The 21,511-nt window shown below is 28.3% G+C and overlaps 1 protein-coding gene across 1 annotated transcript; it reads left to right on the forward strand.

Annotated features, from left to right (window-relative positions):
• Positions 1-17,517: 17,517 nt before the first annotated feature.
• On the forward strand, positions 17,518-20,074 carry CKX6 (cytokinin oxidase/dehydrogenase 6). Its single transcript, XM_016332491.3, has 4 exons — positions 17,518-18,292; positions 18,611-19,005; positions 19,105-19,367; positions 19,526-20,074. The coding sequence occupies exons 1-4, from the start codon at positions 17,647-17,649 to the stop codon at positions 19,845-19,847; spliced, it is 1,626 nt and encodes a 541-aa protein (XP_016187977.1). The 5' UTR covers positions 17,518-17,646; the 3' UTR covers positions 19,848-20,074.
• The last annotated feature ends 1,437 nt before the right edge of the window (positions 20,075-21,511 follow it).

A 21,511-nucleotide genomic window follows, 5' to 3' on the forward strand; every position in this document is an offset into this window, starting at 1 on the left:
TTAGGCAACTACTCCCATAAAGATGCTAAAAACATCTTCTTATGATGATCATTGTTTAAAAAGTGTAACTTATTTGTTTAGCAACACTTTGAATAAAGGTAACACTTTTACTTCAAATAAAAATCAAGTCCTACAATCTATTATCTAATGGTCAAAATAAAATTTTTTCACATAATAACAATTATAAAATTTTCATTGGAATAACCACCTTTAATTTATACTATACACAAAGAGAAAACGACCTCTCATAACGTACTTATGTCAAATTTCTATCATGTCTTTAACTAACCTTGCCTAATGAACTCTTGAATAATGTGTGAATCCTTAATTTGTTGGCCGATTATTAATTGATTTTTGTTATTTTCGAGTAGAATTGGGATATATATGGCTAGAAGTTGGTCGATTAATTAGCTAATCATAAAAATAGTCAGAAAACTCTTGTTAACAACCGATATTTTTTTTGTTAATTTCACATCATAAAAATAAGGAGGCAAAAATGATGGCCACTAAATTAGTGAAAGTAATAGATTAAAAAGTCGTCAGAAATTAGTGACAAATTTTGTTGTAATTACATTGTCGTTAAATTGAAGTTAATTTTATAGATAAAATAGAATACTAAATCATATAGCGACAACCTGTGTTTATCTAATCCGTTGCAAATTATTCGCTAATGTCACACAAATATGTCGCATTTTATAGCAAATATAAAGTTAATATTTAAAAATTATTAATAAAATTTGTAACAATTTGTCATTAATCTAAAACTATTTTTAATGAGAAAGTGTAATTAAGAAGTCTTGTTAATTTATTAGTCAATAATCAATCACTCACCATATTAACACAATTGCATCGCAATTTTCTCACAAACAACTAACAAATTAATAAATATCTCACATTTTAGTTGCAGTGAAATCTCAAATTTATCACCATCATCAATAACAAATATATTGCTAATTGGTCATAAATAAGCGCTTTTCTTTTATCTAAACAAAGATCCCATTCTTTACTTCTAATATGGATAGACGATTCCATTGAAAAAAGCTCAGGTTTGTGGTTGGACTATCCTTTGGTTAGTGTGTAGGTCATTATGTTGGCTATGAATATTTTTCTAAACGGTCAAGTTTGATTATGTTGGACATTTTGCTGAGTTGTTCTGTTTGTATGTTGAATATATTTTAAACATAATATTTATTGACATTCATCTGACATATTTAATTTTTGGTGTCTAACCATATCTTAATAAAAAATAATTTTTTTCGAACACTTCTGACTATACCTAAATATCATAACATGTCAGCATGCACAATCTTATTATTAATATGTATTCTTGAAATGAGTTTAGAAAAAGTATATATTATTTATGAAAAAAAATATTTTAAATATTTTATATAATTTAAAAATATTAAAAATAATTAACAAATTAAAATTTAAATATTAAAATTTTATTATAATTTATTTAAAAAATAGTTTATATTTTATATATATGTTGTGTTTATGTGACTTATAAAAATTTAAAATTCGTGTGTCCATATATTGTGTGTTGTGTCATATCTTATCTTCGTATTAGTATTTGTACATTATAAATATTAATTAATAGTTCACTTAGACCCTGAAAAAGGGGTTAAATCAAATAACTTAATACTTTTTACCCCTTTTGATCCATAATGCAAAAACAGAATAATGCAGAAGATTTTCGAGTTGCCTCATAACGCTCATAAACAAAATAGCATGAAAAAATGATAGAAAAGATGAGACAATTATATTAAATTCTTATTTTATTTTTATTTGTTATCTTATTTTTGTTCAGAAACAAAATTTGTTATGTTTATTTTTTTTAAGTTAGCTATGCTTTTTTTTTTCTAACAGAATCTCTAGAGATTCTAGTTATTTTAGCTTATTTTAAAATTTAAAATTAAATTAGTAATTAGTATAAATAGATAGCATTGTTCTCCCAAACAATAATAACATACAATAAAAAATTTTCATCTTTTCTTTTCTTATTCTTTCACGGTTTTATTATGATATTAGAGTCATGATATCCTCCTTGAGGAGGATATATAAGTTATCATATTTCCTGTGAGAAATCACCATGATAAACATAATTTCGTTCTTCCTACAGATTTGATACTTTTTCACCTCATCAAATAATCCATCTTTTTCATCTTATCCTTCTGATTCGAATGGATCCAAATTACCGTGCTCTATGCACCCCCTCTCTTATTATGTACCTTTCTCTTATTGCGCCTCCTTCCCGAGGCAGTTCCGTTTACGGCTCCTTCCCGCGGCAGTTTCGTCTGTGCCTCCTTTTTCTGATAATTCCGTCTGTACCTCCTTTTTCCGGCAGTTCCGTCTGTACTTCTTCTTTCCGACAGTTCCGTCTGCACATCTTCTTTCCGGCAGTTCCGTCTGTACTTTTTCTTTCCGACAGTTCCGTTTGCACATCTTCTTTCCGGCAGTTCCGTCTGCGCTTCTAGTTTAGTTATGGTTATTTTAACTTATTTTAAAATTCAAAATCAGTTTAATAATTAGTATAAATAGATAGCATTGTTCTCCCATTAAACAATAACAAAATAATAAAAATTCTTCATATTTTATTTTCTCATTTTTCATAGTTTTATTAAACTATATATTCTAATTTAATTTCCAAATACAATGAAAATTATGTCTAATAAAATCCACCAAAAATAATAATAGAATTTTCATTATAACCAAACCAGATTATAGATACCAATTCTAGTGAATTCAAACCAAGCCTACCATTTCCCGCAAACTCAAACCAAGTTCACCAAAACCAGCCATCTCAAACCAATTGTCAATTTGTCATTTCCTGTGAATTCAAACCAAACCCATTAAATCCAGTGAACTCAAATCAAGTTCGTCAAAGCCAACAAACTTAGCCAAGTGAATTATATGAATTCAAATGAATTGCAAAATTGTTCTTGATGGTTATCAGTGGCTAAGAGAAGGAGGTTGAATCTTGGCCCCTTTTTCTTTCTCGTGTGAACTTGCTTTCTGTTGAGAGAATTCATGACATATTTTGGCTTTGTCTCTTAACTCGGTAGGAGATTCTTTTGTTTTGTCTCCTGTTGTGCAGAATCAGAAATAGAGATGAGTGTAGATATTGACACACAGATATATCTTGGTTCAGCTACCTAGTGCAATGTAACCTACATCCAGTCTCCATCACAACTGTGACAGAATTTCACTATCTTTTCAATAGAATTATATTCACCAATTCTTCCTAGGATTTACCCCAATCCTATTTGGAACAAGTCCAGATTCTAACCCAACCTGGACTTGATTAGGACTCACCGTAACTTTCAACAGCAAAGTGATAACCCAACTTGCAAGGGAATCCCCATAGGATCATGACACAAAATAGAAAAATATACAAAGAATTTCTGAGATAACTATGGCTTTTTCTCCAAGTCTAGATCATTGTCGTTTTTCACTCATTGATTTTCTTCTTACAAACCTCACCATACTTGCCTTTTTCAATGAGACTCAGACAGACTATACTGAGAAAAAGAAAAACAAAATGGTAACCACGAAGGAGAAGAACTTAGAATAGTTTAGGAAGCTATGAGAACAGAACCAAGTATTCTATTCCACTCTCCTTGTTCAACCATTGGTTGTTCACCTTTATTATAGAAGAGTGAAACCTTCAAGGTTTGAACCAAGTTCAACACTTGGATTGTCTTCTTCCTCCTTCATCAGAACTTGTAGCGGCGTGGTCAATGGAGAGAGAAAAGGCCGACTTTTTGACATGCAATATACATTTTTCTTTCATCATTTTTCTTCAAGTTCCTTTGATCTTGATCTTGATCGTGAATCTTTTCTTTGGCTCCAAATTTGGTTTTGGACCGTGGATTTAAGGTAGAGCACTATTGACTTCTTCTTTTTCATGGTTGCTTGATTTATGCTTGAAACTCAGTAGATTTCTTCACGGTTTCTTGGTGTAGCACAAATGTGGAAAGTAACTTTTGAAGATGTTCTATCTGAATGGGATTTGCTTCTTTTGTTGTAGCCCTTCTTCTTGCTTGAAATTGAAAATAAGCTTTTGGTTCTTTGTTGAGCCCTAATTTCAGATCTTTCCTCTTTCTCTTTCTTGGTTCAGTGACTTGATGTGATAGAGAAGATAAGAAAGAGAGAGAAGAGAGAAGGATTGTGTTCGGTGGAAGTGAAACAAAGTTCAATTGAATTTTGAGTTGTTTACCCGGTTGAAGAGAGATGGGTTTGAGAGTGATCACCGACTTGGACTTGGATCTTTATTTGGACTAGGTTTGATTTCTTTCTTTCTTATGATTCTGCTTTTTCAGCCTTCATGGATCAATATTTGAGTGAATGTATAGTTAAGCTTTGTGTTGGCTAATGTGTTTGTGTTTGTGAGCTTGCTTACCGGGTTGGTTTCAATTCAAATTAATTTTTGCGCACTTAACTAAACAAATTATACAAACAATTGATAATCACCCAATAATATTTATTCATCATTTTGATCAAGCTTTAGTTTTTCAAACTCAACAGTCCTTGTTTATATGGTTTTTATCTAGTGTGCTGATATGATATTATTTATATCTTTTATTTTTATCCCAATCGTTAATACAAGAATGTTATCATTTTTTCATATTTTGTCTCTAAGTTTGCAGTTTTTTTTTTTTTCAATATAAGCAAATTTCTTATCCTTTTTCTTTGAGGACAATTTGTCCAAGGTTTAAATTTGGGCTTATTACATATTAATTTTAGATTAAGACAAATATTAAACAACACGAATAATTTGGACTATTCATTCATAGTTCAAATAATATTGTCATTCCAAAAAATATTATTTATTTACTTTTTAACTCAACAACAACAACACGCGCACATATATATACACACACAATCCAGTAATTAAATTTTAATATACATATATTTTTTTATTAAATATTAGATTAAAACAAATCTTAAATAGTCACACTCAATAATTTTTTTAGTGTACATACTTTATTTTTGTGTATCAATTTCTGTTTTGGCCTAACCCAACGTAACTCACACACGACCCAATAAACGAATGCTCGTCCCATTCCATACGGGTAGACGTTTTCCACGGGACACGAACTTTTTTCAGAAAAAATTCAACAGCTGGCCGAAATTGGAAAAGGGGCCGGATCCTAAGAAGGTGGGAGGCCCACCCAGATGAATGAGGATACGGGAAAGGGATCTACCCTTCTTCCCAAGTACGTCACTGTTACCCTAAAAGTAACCGCATCATCATACAGATATTAACTTAGGCATCAGAGTGTCCTTGCAGGTGGTTCCACCCACCAATCAACCGTTGACTTGCTGGCGAAGCCTTCCCCTCCATAATCAGCACCCAGGTCAGCAAACAACTGAACAGTTTTCATCTGGATTCATTGCTTTTGTCACTCTACTCTTTTCTCTTTTTTATTTAATTTCAGATATAAATATTCAATCATGTATATTTTTCTTTGTTTTTATGGTATGGTGATGAGCCCATGGCACTAAAATCTTAATCTATATAACTTCATATAAATATTTGAAAATGTTTAGTAACAACAAAAAATTAGTCAAAAAGAGGCATAACTTACCTTATTTAGCATTCATTAATTGTTGCGACAATTAATGAATACTAAATAAGGCAAGTTCTGATTGTTTTTTTTTTTTTTTGTCTCTCTAGTATTACCGTAAATATTATTTAAACTTCTCCATCACTTCAAAACTCAACCAACCTTAGCTTTATTATGCCCGTATATATTATTTTGATATAAGTCCAAAATTCCTTGCTATATATTATAAAATATATTAAATAAAAAAGATTTTATTATAAAATAGAAGGTGTATAAAAAAAATTTAGAGCAAAATTTAATGTTTAGATTTTTTGTTTTTCAAAAAATATAGTCATTCACAATAATTTCTTTTTAAAATTCACTCGACAAAAAATTACCAAATTTTAAAGATAAAAATCTTATTTTTTTAATAATAATTACAAAAAATTAGATCAAAATTTAATCTCTAAATTTTTTTTAAAAATATATATTTAATATCTAATTTTTTTTTCTTATGATTTTATAACATTCTTAAAAATCTTTTTGTCAGTAATATAGATTTTTTTATACTATTTTAGTAGTTTATCCCTTATTTATTTTAAGTAAGTAGTATGTTTTTCTTTCCAATGGGCTACTTTATTCTTTTGAACACATATGTCCAGCGAGGCTGCTGGGGACCTTCAATTCATAGTGAGTTCCACGCATGATGCTACACACACTGCTGCTACGACATGCTATAAAAAAGGCATACATTAGAGGCAGCAAAATATGATCAATAAGGCAAAAAGTAAAATCATTCAAACTATATATGAGATTTAAATAATAATAATAATAATAAAAAACATGATTTTCTCTTTCAATTTCAATTCTTTAATCATCATTAGTCATATCATGCATTTATATGTTATTATTGAGTCATAAATGTTGAGAGCTTATTGGGTGAAGTTAACCAAGTCAAAAGAATATGATGCAGACAAATTAAAAAAATAATAATATATAAGAAAATAAAAATATCTTTGATACTGAGATGAATTTAATACTAGTATGTCTCATAATAAATATTTAGCACGCAAACATATTAAGGTGGCCTATCATTGATGATGATCTACTTCCTCTTTCATAGCCACCATCATAATCCTACTAATTCCATTATATATACAACCATCTTTCTCAAAATTAATGGAGGCTTCAATCCCATATCATTTGCATTTATATACACTTTTTTTTTGCGGACGAGTGAACTGACCACTGAGTTGGTTTGCATTTATATACACTGTTGGAAGTAACTATCCCTTTTGCAGAGCTGGAATAATAATTATGGTAGGTCAATCCTATAGTGTCTAAAAGTTGGTATCTAAATTTTGTCTATTTTATCATTTGTAGTAAGTTTTAATTTTTTAAAAATTATTTATTGTTATATCTTTTAAATTAAATATTATTTTTTAATCCTTTTTAATAATAGACACCACTTTTTAGACACCATATATAACATTTACCTTATTGGTATATACAAATTCAAAATACGGTAATACTAAAGAGATTCAAAAAAACATTTTAAACAATTTAAACTTTTTTATTTAGTCTTTATTTATTATAAAATGTATTAAATAAAGTCAAAATAATCACTTTTAATCATTTTTGGCTAAAATTTTTTATTTTCCGAGATTTTTCGTTAAAAATTTAGCTTTGTTAATTATACGCCAAATAATAAATTTTGATTTGTGGTTAGTTCACTCATCCATTAAATAAGTATTAAAAATTCGAATCTATCTTTATGTATATAATATTTCGTTAACTAGTAACAAACTCTAAAATAGAACTTTAACTGTGATATATTAATTCTTTATCTATCCGCCTAAAAGATATTTAAAAAAAATCATTATAAATCAGAATCTATTTCATATATATATATATATATATATTGGAGGGTGGTCCTTGGAGAGATAGATTATGCTCAAAATTAAATGATATGATGTATACCAATAATTATGTGAGATCATATATAGCTATATATATTTATTAGACTAAGACGTATATGTTATGCATGAAATAGCCAGCTGGTTATGATAGGGAAAAATAAATGAATAATGTGTGGTCTTAAAAGGCCATAGTTATTTTAAGTTATATGCATGTGTATATATATGTTCATGCACATAGTTATATTAAGTTACCTTGTATTTTGTCTGGTGTGATTATTTCAGTTGTATACGTCTTATTAATTACTCTTTTACAAAGTGAATATAGGTTTTATTTTACCCATAAAAAGTCACCAAAAATGAATTAGGATGTGTTTGGGAGCGCTGACAAATTAAATTTATTTTAGTAATTATTATTGTATAACTACTTTTTAAAATAATCAAGCATATGTATGACATTTAATTTATGTTTGAATATTTTAAATAAAAAATGGTTTTAAGATAATCTATTGTATTTGGAATGTATGAAAAAAAAAACTATTTTAAGTGGTATAATTGCAAAAATATAGCTATGAAAAATTGTTTATATGATTTAATATTTAAGATTTGAGGTTAAATTGATAAAATTATTATAATTTAAAAATAATAAAATTTTACTTATACTCTTAAATTTCAAAATATTAATTTCACTTATAAGCTATTTTTATCTTAAAATTATTAACAACAATATTAGGGAACCAAAAGCATATCAGCAAAAATCCAGCTAAAATGTGTTTGGACTCCGTAAAAGATCGGGTTTTAGTTTGTGCTTCGTGATTCTAGGAGCAGTTTTTCAAACATATTAGTCACCTCTTGATTCTATGTACTTTTCTAATTATTAATTAGTTCCATTATAATCTATTTTCAAAAATTTATCTAAACATGATTAGCTTTTAGAAAACAAAAAAGTCTTCTCTTTATTGTTCCCAAAACATGATCTAATCATAGTTTAGATTTTAATCTATTTTTGGCGTTTGATGAATAATAATACATGAATAAATATAGAGATTTTATTTATTCATCAGTACTGAATATGATGTGGCAAACTGGTAGATGTGGCAAGGTAGGTGGCTAATAATAATAAACAAGAAAAATATTTTAATAATTTCATGGCGAAAGTTTTTCTTTGTATCCGCAATGATATATAGTATATATAGATCGATCTTTATATTTTGAACTCTTACGTGTAATTCATTAATTTATAATCACAAATGTTAGAGGAATTAACAACTTTTTCCTTGTAAACTAGTCATTTTTTATTTTTGTCCACTAAAAATATTGATTCTTATTAGCGTTTTTCATTTATAAAAAAGATGATAACTTAATCAAATACAGGTCGACTTATTCTTAAATGTTCCTTATTATTAAATAAAAAATGTTATATTTTTTTATTAATTAAATAAATCTTAATTTTTTATTTATTATATTTTTACATCAATAATTCATATTAAAATTTTAAAATTTATAATTTAAGATTCAGAGATCTACTACTTAGAATTTAAGGTGTTCTCCACTTTTTATTTTTGTTAGAACATATTAGCATTCAACCGTAGTCCATACACATCATTTCTTAAAATTATTGAAATGAAAGTCTCCAATAATATAATAAACATATTCAAATAACATCAACTTTAATTTCCTTCTTCTTGGTGATGATAACGAAGAGTAATCACGATAAACAATAATATATATATATATATATATATATATATATATAAGGTTAAGAATGAATTTTATCATTTACACCTTTATTATTCTCTTATTATGGTTGGTATGAGACAAGGAGACATCCTCGCATCCCTAAAGTGTGATAAAGTGAGATATGGTTACATGATAATTAAGAATAATACTACTATATGTAATATATTATTCCCACGGTTTTGATTATATCCTTTAGTAATAAGAATACTTTGTTGCTCATCTTTATTTTGAACATTAAATCAATATTTATTTCTTATATTTTAAATGAGGACAAATACTAATGCATTCTAAAAAAATAATTAAAAAGGAAACGTTTCTGAATATTATTTTGTTATTAAAGATAAAAAAAGAGAAATAAAAATAGAATATCTTAAATTTTAAATCATAAATTTTAAATTCTAAATACTAAATATGAACTATTAATATAAATATAATAAATAAAAAATTATTTAATTAACAAAAATACAATGTTTTTTATTATTTAATAAAGAACATTTAAAAGTAAATCTTAACTCAGACATATAATCTGTATAATAATATGAATATGAGTATGAAGATGTATATATTATATTTAATGAAAAAAATTAAATGAATAGATTTTTTAATTAAAAAAGACAAAATAAGAAGATCTGAACTGTTAAAATTTGAAGCTAATGAATTATATTTCAAATGGTATAGTCTTTTCATATTCATCTAAAAAGTTGCAGATTTGAGTCCTCTATCTTTAGGGAAAAAAAAAACTGTTGAAATTTGAATGATAAATACTAGCTACCATATTTTTTTTTCAAAAATAAAATGAAATAGAGTTTCAACCTTTTTTCTAATAACTAGCTCAAAATTGAACTCATTTTCACTAAATTGATTGTGTGTAGGAGTGAGATCTGATCTTATGTAATGGCACATGCTCCTAACCCTGTGAGATAGATCTTCTTTATTTTAACGTTGTAGGGTTCTTCTTAGCTTATCCCACTTTGACAAATCTCTGACCATCCTATCAAACACTCTCACATAAAACCGATGTGGCATTCTTGTCTTATATTAATGTTAAATCATTCAACATTTTTCTTTTTTGTAAAAAAAGAAATTAAAAGATTTTGCCTTTCTGGCCGCCCATTGATTGTTAAATATGACAATTGTTGATTATTGTTTCATAATCTTGAGATTTTTCACTGCCCAAAAGGGGATTCTGCTCTCCACAATCCAACCATCAATCCCCACTTATAGGCCCCATTATGTGCCTATCATTCACTATACGTGTTATGGAGTATTCCCACATCATTATTATTACCCTCCCTATAACAATAATTTCTCTCTTTATGTTGTCTTTAATTTGTTTTTATTATCATTATTTTAACTTAATTTATTCATTAATGTCTTCATGATGTCTATATAATTTATTGATTAATGTATTACTATATTAGTGATTAATTCGTTACTGTACTAATTTATAAGCACTTTAATAAATGTGATAACTACTTATTCGAAATTTAAAATTTTTTACATTGCGTTTAGTTCTGAAAATAGGATAAAATAAAATATTAAGAACAAAAGATAAAAGATAGATATACAAAAATTAGTATTCTTGTATTTTATTTAATGATAAACTAAAATAAATTATAAAAATTTAATTTATTCTTATTTTTTTATTAAAAAATTTAAAAAATAATAAAAAATATAATTATAAAAATAATAAAAAAATTAAAAATAAAATATATTTTTTATTAGTGTTTCAATATTTTTTTATTAAAATAAATACAATATCTCTGTTTATATTTTATTTGTCACACACATCAATATCTCATCCGAAAACAAATTCAGTCTTAATGTTTAAGATGAAATTTAGAAAATAAGTCGGTTATGATGAGCTACACTCGTCGAGTTAAATTATTCTATAAAAGCAAAGTCATGATCAAGTATAGGATTAGGTTTTCCGCCACCAGCAAGACTATGTCAATTGTGTTCACATTTTGACACTAGAGAGGGGATACCATACATGCATAGGCCAATGATAACCCTGTGTTGTATAAGTCAAATTCTAACAATAATATCAATTTATTATTTACAATGGCAAGCAAAGAAGATTTAAAGATGAAGTTTTGATTGGGAACATGTGCATGAACATTATATATATTGAGGTGCCATACCAAGCCCTTTATCTATCTTAATATAAAAACGCGGCAATGATAATGTTAATTACTTACTTTTTCATCATTTCATGATCCTGTATGTGTCATGCATTTTATTTCATACAAAATTCAATAGATTCTGTATATATATACATAAACCCTACAACTCTTCATTAAACTCTACCCTACAATATGGAATGATATTAATAAACAAATTAAAGAAGGTATATGTCACCAACTAACCATATTCTTTTAACTAAGTAATTTAGTAACTATACGTATAAGAATATACTTTTCAAGACGAGAAATGAGAAAATAATTAAAAATGGTGAGTTCTAAGAACTTAAGAAATAACAAACGCACAAAAAATAATAATTAAGGTGGACGATGAAATTCTATAATATTGTATTGATGAGATTGTATTCGTGTGAAATTAATAGTTGAGAACCGTTATCATATCAAATCATCTAACGCTTTTTAACTAACAGTTTTATATAAAGACAATTGCATGTGAATTTCTACTAATATAGTATTTGGGGCTGATAATTTCCTATCAAGAAAAAAATTGTTTAAAAAGTGTATTTTTTTAGAATTTAGTTTAATTTTGATATATATTATAAAATATTTTATACAATTACATCTATTTTTTTAGATGATCATTTACATAATTAATGTAAAAAAGATATTATTTTTATTGATATAATATTATATTATTAAAAATATATATATAAACTATTTTACAGTATATCAAAATCAATTTCTTTTTAAAACTATACAAGGTGATAAAATATAAGTAATATCAAATTTAAAAAAAAAATTAAAAATACTAACTTGAAACAACACTCATAACTATGTAACGAACCTAATAATATCTTTTAACAGAGTAGTGGACACGCCAACCATAGATAATAAAAAGATAAAGAAAGATAATGTTTATGTTTTTTACTCAACAAGACGCGAGACATTATTATTGATTGTATGTATAACCTATGGTCTATTGCCTCTTGGGTTATATCGTTATTTTCCCATAGAAAACAAGGAATAGGTTTTTCCATATAAATGGTCAAGATAATCTCAAGCAAACATACATATAAGACTATAAAAGCATTTACAATTTTCAGCAATATCAAATGAAATGACAAATTGATTTGGCCGTTATGGGATAAAGATGCTACCCTATGAAGCTGCAAAATCTTTCATTGGACATGGTTGTAGTTGGCAATGGATCAACAATAGCTAGGGTCATGACTCAGACAGTATAGTGAAAGTACTATCGTTAAAAAAAGGTTGAAATTCTTATAAACACTTACTGACACATCCTATCTTATCCTATAGCAATACAACCACGTGCTATGCTTTGTTTTAATTTTCTAACTATTATTTATCATAATATTTCTCATCACATTTAGTTGACTCTTCTATTTTAACTAAATTCCAATGTAATTTTTGTAGGGTGTTATTAATTTAGATTCTAAAATATTAAATTCCAACAGTTTAATCATAAATAATTGATTAAACTATAATTGTGAAATATATTTTTAAAATAAATGAAAAGTCGTGTTCAAGTGTTATATTTTTCACAAATCTAAAATTTATTATTGAAGGATTGTATCTTCTTAAAAGTATTATTTTTTTCTTAAATTTAGTCATAGAATATGTGTCTATAAATAAAATAATCTGAATGATAAGAATCTACCATAATTTTTAGATTTTTTATTTTCTCTATTTCAAGTTTTTCAACACTTATTTTATGTGCAAAATAAAAGATTAGAAAATATTATTTTGTAATATTTGGTATAAATCTTTTTTGAATGAGTATTAAAAAAAAAACTATTTTTATTTTATCTTATAAGAAACTCGTCGGTAACGTATTTGTACACTTTAATTTGGATTGGTGGGTGATGAGTTAAGTTAAAAAAAAAATGTATATATAACACACCTTTATAGGTTGTGCTATTTTCTTTCCCAAATAATCTTCCTTTCGCAGGTTCTATATCTTTATCCCAAATATTCACAATCAAGTTCTCACCATGTTTAGGCTTAAAAACATCAAGGAAAAAACAGCTTCCGCAACAATTAAGGATATATATAACTTTAGAACTTTGTCAAATTGAAAAGATTTGATGATAGAAATTTTATGAGATTAACAAAAAAAAAAAAAACTTTAATTTCTTTTCACAATATAAAAAGTCGCATATGTATTTACTATACTAAAGCCTTAAAGGGAAGACCACTGGATTTAAGGATGACGAAGTAGAATAATGATAACTATATATACACCGGACATATTTTCAATGGCATGGTTGGCAGCACAAAAAAATTATGAGACAAATTGAAGGAAAAATACATGTATGGTTGAGAACGCAACATATAAATTTTTTGTTAGAATGGTTTACAATTGTTGCATAAAATTTTAGTTTGATTGAAACCAGGGACACTGACTATACATTGATCCTTTAACAAAAGGATTTGTTAGGTTATCTTAGGGAGTTTTCGAGAGATTTCGAAAAGAAATTAGGTGAGAGAATATAAGATGAGAAGATATCACATCCAATCAAAATTTTAAGATAATAAGTTACTTCTTACTCTTTCTTGCTTTTTTTAATATTCGACTAATTTCATATAATACACTCTTCACATTTGTAATATTAACAAAAGAGAGCTATTTAGATAAAAACGCTTAAAACGTTTTTTTTTTAAACAAGAAATTAACAAGAAATTTGATGTTTGAAACATTAATAAGAATGTGACTAAAATTCATATATGTTAAATGATCAGCAATAATAGTAAAAAGCCAACTCATCATATCAAAGTCTTGAGTTTAATACGACCAAAAAAAAACATAATTAGAGTAACAGCAAGTACTTAAAAGATTTATCTATTCCAAGGTAAATAGTAATTCGAAAACCATAAAAAAAAAACATATGAGTTAAATGAATACAAATTAAATTTGTCTACCATTTTAATTAGAACAAGTGACCACTAATTAATGAAAGTATAAGATTTTCGGGATGATATAAAGTTGAGAAATTTTAAAAATAGTGGGCGATTGTGTGATATATGTTCAAAATGAATGAAAAGTCATATTTAAAATATTACACCTCTTTATAAGATTGTAACTTACTGAAAGATTATATCTCCTCAAAGGTTCCTTCATGAATGTACTCATGGAATATGTGCTTGTAAGTAGGATAATTAGAATGACAAACATATGCTAAGAATCCATCACAATTTTTAAATTCGAAAATGTTTGATAACCAAAGAAAATCAAACAAAAACAGTCATTACTTGTCTTATATAGCATTCATTAATTGTTGCGACAATTAATTAATGCTAAATAAGACAAGTTGTGGCTGTTTTTTTTTGTCTACCTAACATTACCCTTTCAAATTTTCTATCTTCTCATCATTTTCGATAGTTTAATTTTTAAAGATTGAGAATATTCTATAAAATATTATTGATGTAAGACGTGGTTGTATGAATACAAAACTAATAAATCAGAGTAATTTTCATTGGAAGAAGTATTGGGAGTCAATGGAGTATCTGTATAATGTATATTTTGTTTGATAAATTAGTAGTATGAGTGTATTCTGTTTAATAAATTAGTAGTATTTTATCCTAAATGTTTATTTTTAATTCATATTGGACCAAATAAACAGCCCATTATACACATTATACATTATACAGATACTCCATTGGCTATTTTTTTCATTATATCAATATATCTTATAAAAAATTTAGGGTAATCCATTTGCACACATTAAAATTAAGAAAAGTGTGTGTAGCACAAGTTTTAGAGGTTGTGTTATTCTCTTTTGTACTTTTTCTTTTGTAGGTTTTGTATCATCATTTTCATTTCTATTCCAAATATTCACAATCCAAGATCTCAAAATTAAATAATAATAATAATAATAATAATAATAATAATAATAATAATAATAAATTATAATTTATTTGACATTTAAAAAAAATAAATTAATTTTATTACCCATAATATTAATATCTTTAGAGATAATATCTAGTTTGGTCTTTAAAATTTTTAATATTCATTAAAATAGTTTTTAATTTTTTCTTCTTCTCTTTTTAAAGTTAGAGTGAAATTTAAATCTGAGACATCTAGGTAAAGATGAAAAGATTATACCATTTGAATTATAACTCATTAATAAAATAATCTCTAACTTTTGAAAATGATTAAATTAGCACTTCAATTTATAAATTGTAAATTTTTGTCGTTTCTAATTCAACTACCATTAACACAATATTAATATGAAACGTTAGCACGTATAATTTTTTTTTTAACTTCTGTATAATTAATTGTGGGTATTTTAATCCTTTAAGAAGAATGAATATGAGAGTGAATATTATTTTCTTATTGATGTCACTCATCGATCATATACTCTTAAATTATAGTCATAACGAACAACTTTTTTCATCAATATAAAAAATAAAACAATAAACAGAAAGTGTTTTAAATGTGAATTTAGGGTTACTTCTATTATAATAAACAAAGACGGTGTTGAGTTACACAGAGTGGCGTAGATGTGATCCGGTGGGTGGCTGATAGAAGTATTGATAATGTCAGGGAGTTGATTTAATTTGATTGTTGCTCTTTATGTTTCTTTTCTTTTCTACGACTGGTTCACTTTAATGTGTTGAGCTTCTTTTGTTTCAAAAAAAAATAGCAGTAGAATATAGATTTGTAAGATCGGTCTATAAAATTCTGACAAATCCTCTTAGTCTAAAATAGCATTTCAATGAAAATGAAGGGGTATCTTTAAAAAATTTCAATGTTCAAGTATAATAGTATAAGAAGTATAAGAATTAAAGATAAAAAATATAAGTTAAATATGTGTTAAGTCTTTTATTGATAGTATTTAAAAAGTAAACGTAAAAAGAATTCAAACAAATCTATGCGAGAAATATGATAAAATCTTATATGAATATAATGCAAATTATGGGACCAAGCTAGCATAGTTTTAAAACTAGTGTAGCATAAAATAATTAAAAAATTGCATATAATATGAAATTTGATGAAGGTATAGAGTATAGAGAAGAGAATGAGATGAAAGTTGTGGTAGAGCTAGGTACAAAAGATTTGATATAGCAGAAAGAAGAGTATATTGTACTAAAAGCAGAGGTGTTTGATTAATTTGTCTGAAGCTAGTATTTTGCAATTGCCACCCTTCTCAGCATATATAGGAGTAGGACCCTACATAGCCCAATCAATGGCCAAGAGGGCATAGTCCCAATCCAATTACCCACAAATAAATGAAGACATTCACGTGTCACATGGGACCAACATAAACCACAACCCCACCCAACTTGTTTCGAATATAATCCAATTCTTCTTCATTCTCTCTTCTCTTCCTCCTAGTCCTTCTCATCCAATCTCATTCTAGGATTCGCGATGTTTACCTCTTCCAAACCAATTCACTCAACTCAATTTGTACTTCACGTGAAGTTAGTTGGTTGAAAATCGTTAAATAAATTAATAGATTTAATTAAATTGTTATCTATCGATTCTTAATTATGAGCTTTTAATTGCACTTGAATTTCTACCTTAGTTGTTACGGTAAACTATTGAGACATTATTCGATCACAAATGCTTAAGTACTAAGAGAAATCAACTCAAACTAATGTAAATTACAAATCGAAATTGTAAGCAAAGAAAGGCTTAATTTTGTGATTGGAATTGAATAATGTCCTATGTATAGGGTACAGGAATGAGGAATAGTTATAAGAGTTTGTAAGAACCATGATATGCACTGTAATAAAAAGAAAGGACTGATTTCTAAATCGGGAAAAGCATATCCTTAAATGGACTAATGAACAGCAACTTGGGAACACATGTCGTTGAGATTATTATTGGAATAATATTACTATTCTATGTGGTTACTACTGTTCAACATTATTCACATCTCTCTCCTTTACTTTGCTTTTCCATATATATGAATATGATCCCTTAGCCTTAGCTTCTTAAAAAGGGTAGAAAGAAAGAAAGAATCCAGAAGCAAGTAAAAAAAAAAAACAAAAAAAGAAAAAAGAATCTCAAAACTATTTAATTTAGTTTCCAAAGTAGACAGTCTTCATACGCATTCTCTCCAATGAGTGAATAAGAGTTGACTCAGCCACCATCACCACTTCACAAAAAACCTCTTTAAATTCACCTCCAAACCTTAACTTCAACCCTCATTCCCTCACTTTTTTTCTTCTTCTTCTTCTTCTAATCCCTTTTCCTTTGAACAACAACAACTACCAAAGTTTCTATATATTCTTTCCTTTAACTCTAACTAGTAATAAACAAACATAGAAAAGAAAATGAATATTATTGCGTTCCTTAGAAGCTTCACGATCTTGTTCCTTAGTTGTGTAACCATTATTACTAGGTTTGATTGGTGCTTTTCAAGCATCACAGCTTCTTCTTTTTCTTTGAATGCAGTTGGTGGTGGACACTTCAGTTTTGACGAAACTAGCCTCAGAAATGCAGCTAAAGACTTTGGAAACAGGTTCCAATACCAACCAATGGCAGTTATGAATCCAGAATCAGTTTCTGACATTGCCAACACCATCAAGCATGTGTGGCTCATGGGACCCACTTCTCACCTAACTGTTGCTGCAAGAGGCCATGCCCACTCTCTCCAAGGTCAGGCTCAAGCTCCCAATGGAATTGTCATCAACATGGAATCTCTTAAGCTACCTGGAATGCAGCTACATCTAGGACCAGATTCTGATTCGGATTCAGATTCCGATTCTGATTCTGATTCTCCTTATGTTGATGTTTCCGGTGGTGAGTTGTGGATAAACATCTTGCATGAGACTCTTAGGTTTGGTTTAACACCGAGATCATGGACGGACTATTTACATCTTACCGTTGGCGGCACGCTCTCCAACGCCGGCGTAAGCGGCCAGGCGTTCCGCCACGGTCCTCAGATCAGTAATGTTCAGCAGCTTGAGATTGTTACAGGTTTGTAGATTGGTTAGTTCTCGTTGCATTGTAATTAATAGTAAAGAAAAAGAAAAAAAACCGTTGAATATTGCTGCATCCGCAATACTTTTAAGTCTTGTCTTGTTAAGACAGCAGTATTGCGGCTGCAACCAAAATTCAACGGTCAAGAGAAAAGAAGAATCAAATTTTATAACCACCACAACAACTAACGTTTTTGTCTCTATAGAAACTTTCTCAGGCTTCTTTAAGATTTCTTGTTTTGCTGATTACTTGACTTTGGGGACAAGCAAGATTTTTTTATTTTAATTTTATATATTTTTTTCTGTTTTGGTGCAGGAACAGGGCAAGTGGTAAACTGCTCCAAGGATGAGAATGGTGAACTGTTTCACAGTGTGTTAGGGGGTCTTGGGCAGTTTGGCATTATAACAAGGGCAAGAATTTTACTTGAACCAGCACCTACCATGGTGAAATGGATCAGAGTGTTGTATTCAGATTTCACAGCATTCACAAGAGACCAAGAGAAACTGATATCTTCAGAGAACAATAATGCATTTGATTACATTGAAGGTTTTGTGATAATAAACAGAACTGGTCTCCTAAATAATTGGAGATCAACCTTTAATCCTCAAGATCCAATTCAAGCTAATCAGTTCAAGTCAGATGGAAGAACCCTCTTCTGCCTAGAATTAGCCAAGTATTTCAATCCACAAGATATCGATTTCGTAAACGAGGTGAGGTGACTACAAATGTAACCAAAATTTAAAACCAGTAGTTGAAATATATGAACTCACTAACACTGGTAATGTGTTTGATTTTGTTTGTTAATGTAGGAAGTTGAGAAGCATTTGTCTTATCTGCACTATATTGAATCAACACTGTTCCTAACAGAAGTAACATATGTAGAGTTCTTAGACAGAGTGCATGTATCAGAGTTGAAGCTGCGTTCAAAAGGGTTGTGGGATGTTCCACACCCATGGCTCAATCTCTTTGTACCAAGAAGCAATATACACAAGTTTGCACAAGTTGTCTTTGGGAATATCCTAACTGAAACCAGCAATGGCCCTGTCCTTATCTATCCAGTAAATAAATCAAAGTAATCAATCAATCAATCCTTCGATAATAACTTACTAGACTGCGTCTGTATTCTGCCATTCTGTAACAGAAAGGCAGAATCCAAACGCGGTCTAGTAAAAGAAAAGAATAGTAAATGAAGATATTAATAATAAAAATAATGTTGTTGTTGGTGTGTAGGTGGGACAATAGAAGCTCAGTTGTGACACCAGATGAAGAAGTGTTTTACTTAGTGGGAATTTTAGCATCTGCAGTGGGAGATTCAAGTGGAAATGATGGGATAGAGCACATAGAAGGTGAGAACAGAAGGATATTGGAGTACTGTGAAAGAAACAATCTTGGAGTGAAGCAGTACTTGCCCCACTATAACACACAGGAGGAATGGAAGGCCCACTTTGGTCCAAAGTGGGAGTCTTTTCTGCAAAGAAAATCTGTTTATGACCCTTTGGCTATTCTGGCTCCAGGCCAAAGAATATTTCAAAAAGCAATAAACTTCTCATGACCACATTATTATTATTTATCATCATAATATATATAATATAATATGAATAGGAAAAGACCTTCATCATGGCATTATGTGAACAAAATTGACTACACTGCTGCTGACTGCTGAGTGTAGCACCAAGACACCATTGTCCGGCTCAGATTTGGTCAACATATATAAGGTGTCAAATATTAATTCCAACACATCAATTGCTATAGGGCCTTCCATACAAATTACAAATATTATTTATTACTGTTATTATTATCAGAATATCAGCCACATTCAATGTACATATCAAATTTGTCAAAACTTCTTTGCTTATGACATCAATTCACCAATTTGGTCTCCAAAACTGTAACTGTCATTTACTTTAGTGTCTAAAATTACATATATTTTTAGCTCATTTCAATTAAAGCTACAAAATTTAAAGAGTTACACTCTTTACTTTTTTCAAAACATATTAGTATTTGTTAATATAATTACCGAACATGATAATAACATCTTAATATTTAATTGGCCAAAAGCTAAAAGAAGTTCTAAAATAGAATAAATTTGTGATTTTTGAAGCAAAGTAAGCCTAAAATGGAAAAAGATGTATTAAAAGCAAGGATAGCATAAAATGGAGCAATATCTTACAATTGAAGAAAAATCTATGATAATGTGTCAGAATTAGAATTAGATTAGAGAGGGACATAGGAAACTCAATAATGGGGGGCTTATAGTTGATTTCTATTACACACTAACTGAAAGACACATCAGCAAGTGAAAGCTGCATCTCAACTTCACCACTTGTGGATTTCTGAATTCTGGTTTTGACACCACCACTCACCAGACAATAACACCAAAAACACAAAGCTTTCCACGTTAGATGAGACCACAATGAATATATCATCTCATAAAGACTTCCTTCTTCTGTTGGCATCAAAGTTGAAACCACCACTCAACAAAGATGTACTCAAAATATGATCTTTTTCAGTTACAAAATAAGAAAGCAAGGAAACTACTTTCCAAGGAGCACAATGCACAAATTAAAGGACTCTTTTCATTTAATTTGATAGAGTCCCCAAAAGGTGGACCTATACCTACCCTTGATAAGAAAATAAGAAATTATGTACTTTAGGGAAAGTTGAAGATAAATGATGAATTGCATGTTGCACATGTGCCCTATGAATTGAAGATCTACCATCATCATGCATGCTAATCCTAAATCCTAATCATGGTAGTAAAAATATTTCCCATGGTAGTGATTTTCACCCATAAGCATAAAGAGAGATGGTGTCATATGGTGCATGTCTTGTTCTGTGTATTATATTGAAGAATTATGCAGATGTTAGTTTAGACATGTTAATTGTGTGAACAGAAAGATAGATACAAAAGTCCATTAAATTATGCAGATGTACTTGGAAGAGAGATTGAGATTGAGAGACACTGTTAGAGAGATTTTGTATTATATTTGGTATAAAATATACAAAATTGAGTTATATTTTAATATCATATTTAGTTTAAAATAAATATAAATATAAAATAAAAATATTTAATAAAATATCTTTAGTTATTAAAAAAATATTATTAAAATTTTAGTCTATTTTCTCATAAAATCACAATTTTTTGTGTCTTAACTTTTTAAATATACTAATTAAAGAGGCTAAAATTTTATGTCGGTATTTTAGTTTTTTAATCTC

This window comes from Arachis ipaensis, chromosome B3, assembly GCF_059453495.1.
Source record: "Arachis ipaensis isolate K30076 ecotype BB chromosome B3, ASM5945349v1, whole genome shotgun sequence".
Taxonomy (NCBI): domain Eukaryota; kingdom Viridiplantae; phylum Streptophyta; class Magnoliopsida; order Fabales; family Fabaceae; genus Arachis; species Arachis ipaensis.

What these genes read in the sequence shown, in the direction of transcription:
- CKX6 (XM_016332491.3), top strand. Translation starts at nt 17,647, where the DNA reads ATGAATATTATTGCGTTCCTTAGAAGCTTCACGATCTTGTTCCTTAGT. An exon ending in GCAGCTTGAGATTGTTACAG is followed by an intron (nt 18,293 to 18,610) that starts GTTTGTAGATTG and finishes GTTTTGGTGCAG; the next exon opens with GAACAGGGCAAGTGGTAAAC. An exon ending in TATCCAGTAAATAAATCAAA is followed by an intron (nt 19,368 to 19,525) that starts GTAATCAATCAA and finishes GTTGGTGTGTAG; the next exon opens with GTGGGACAATAGAAGCTCAG.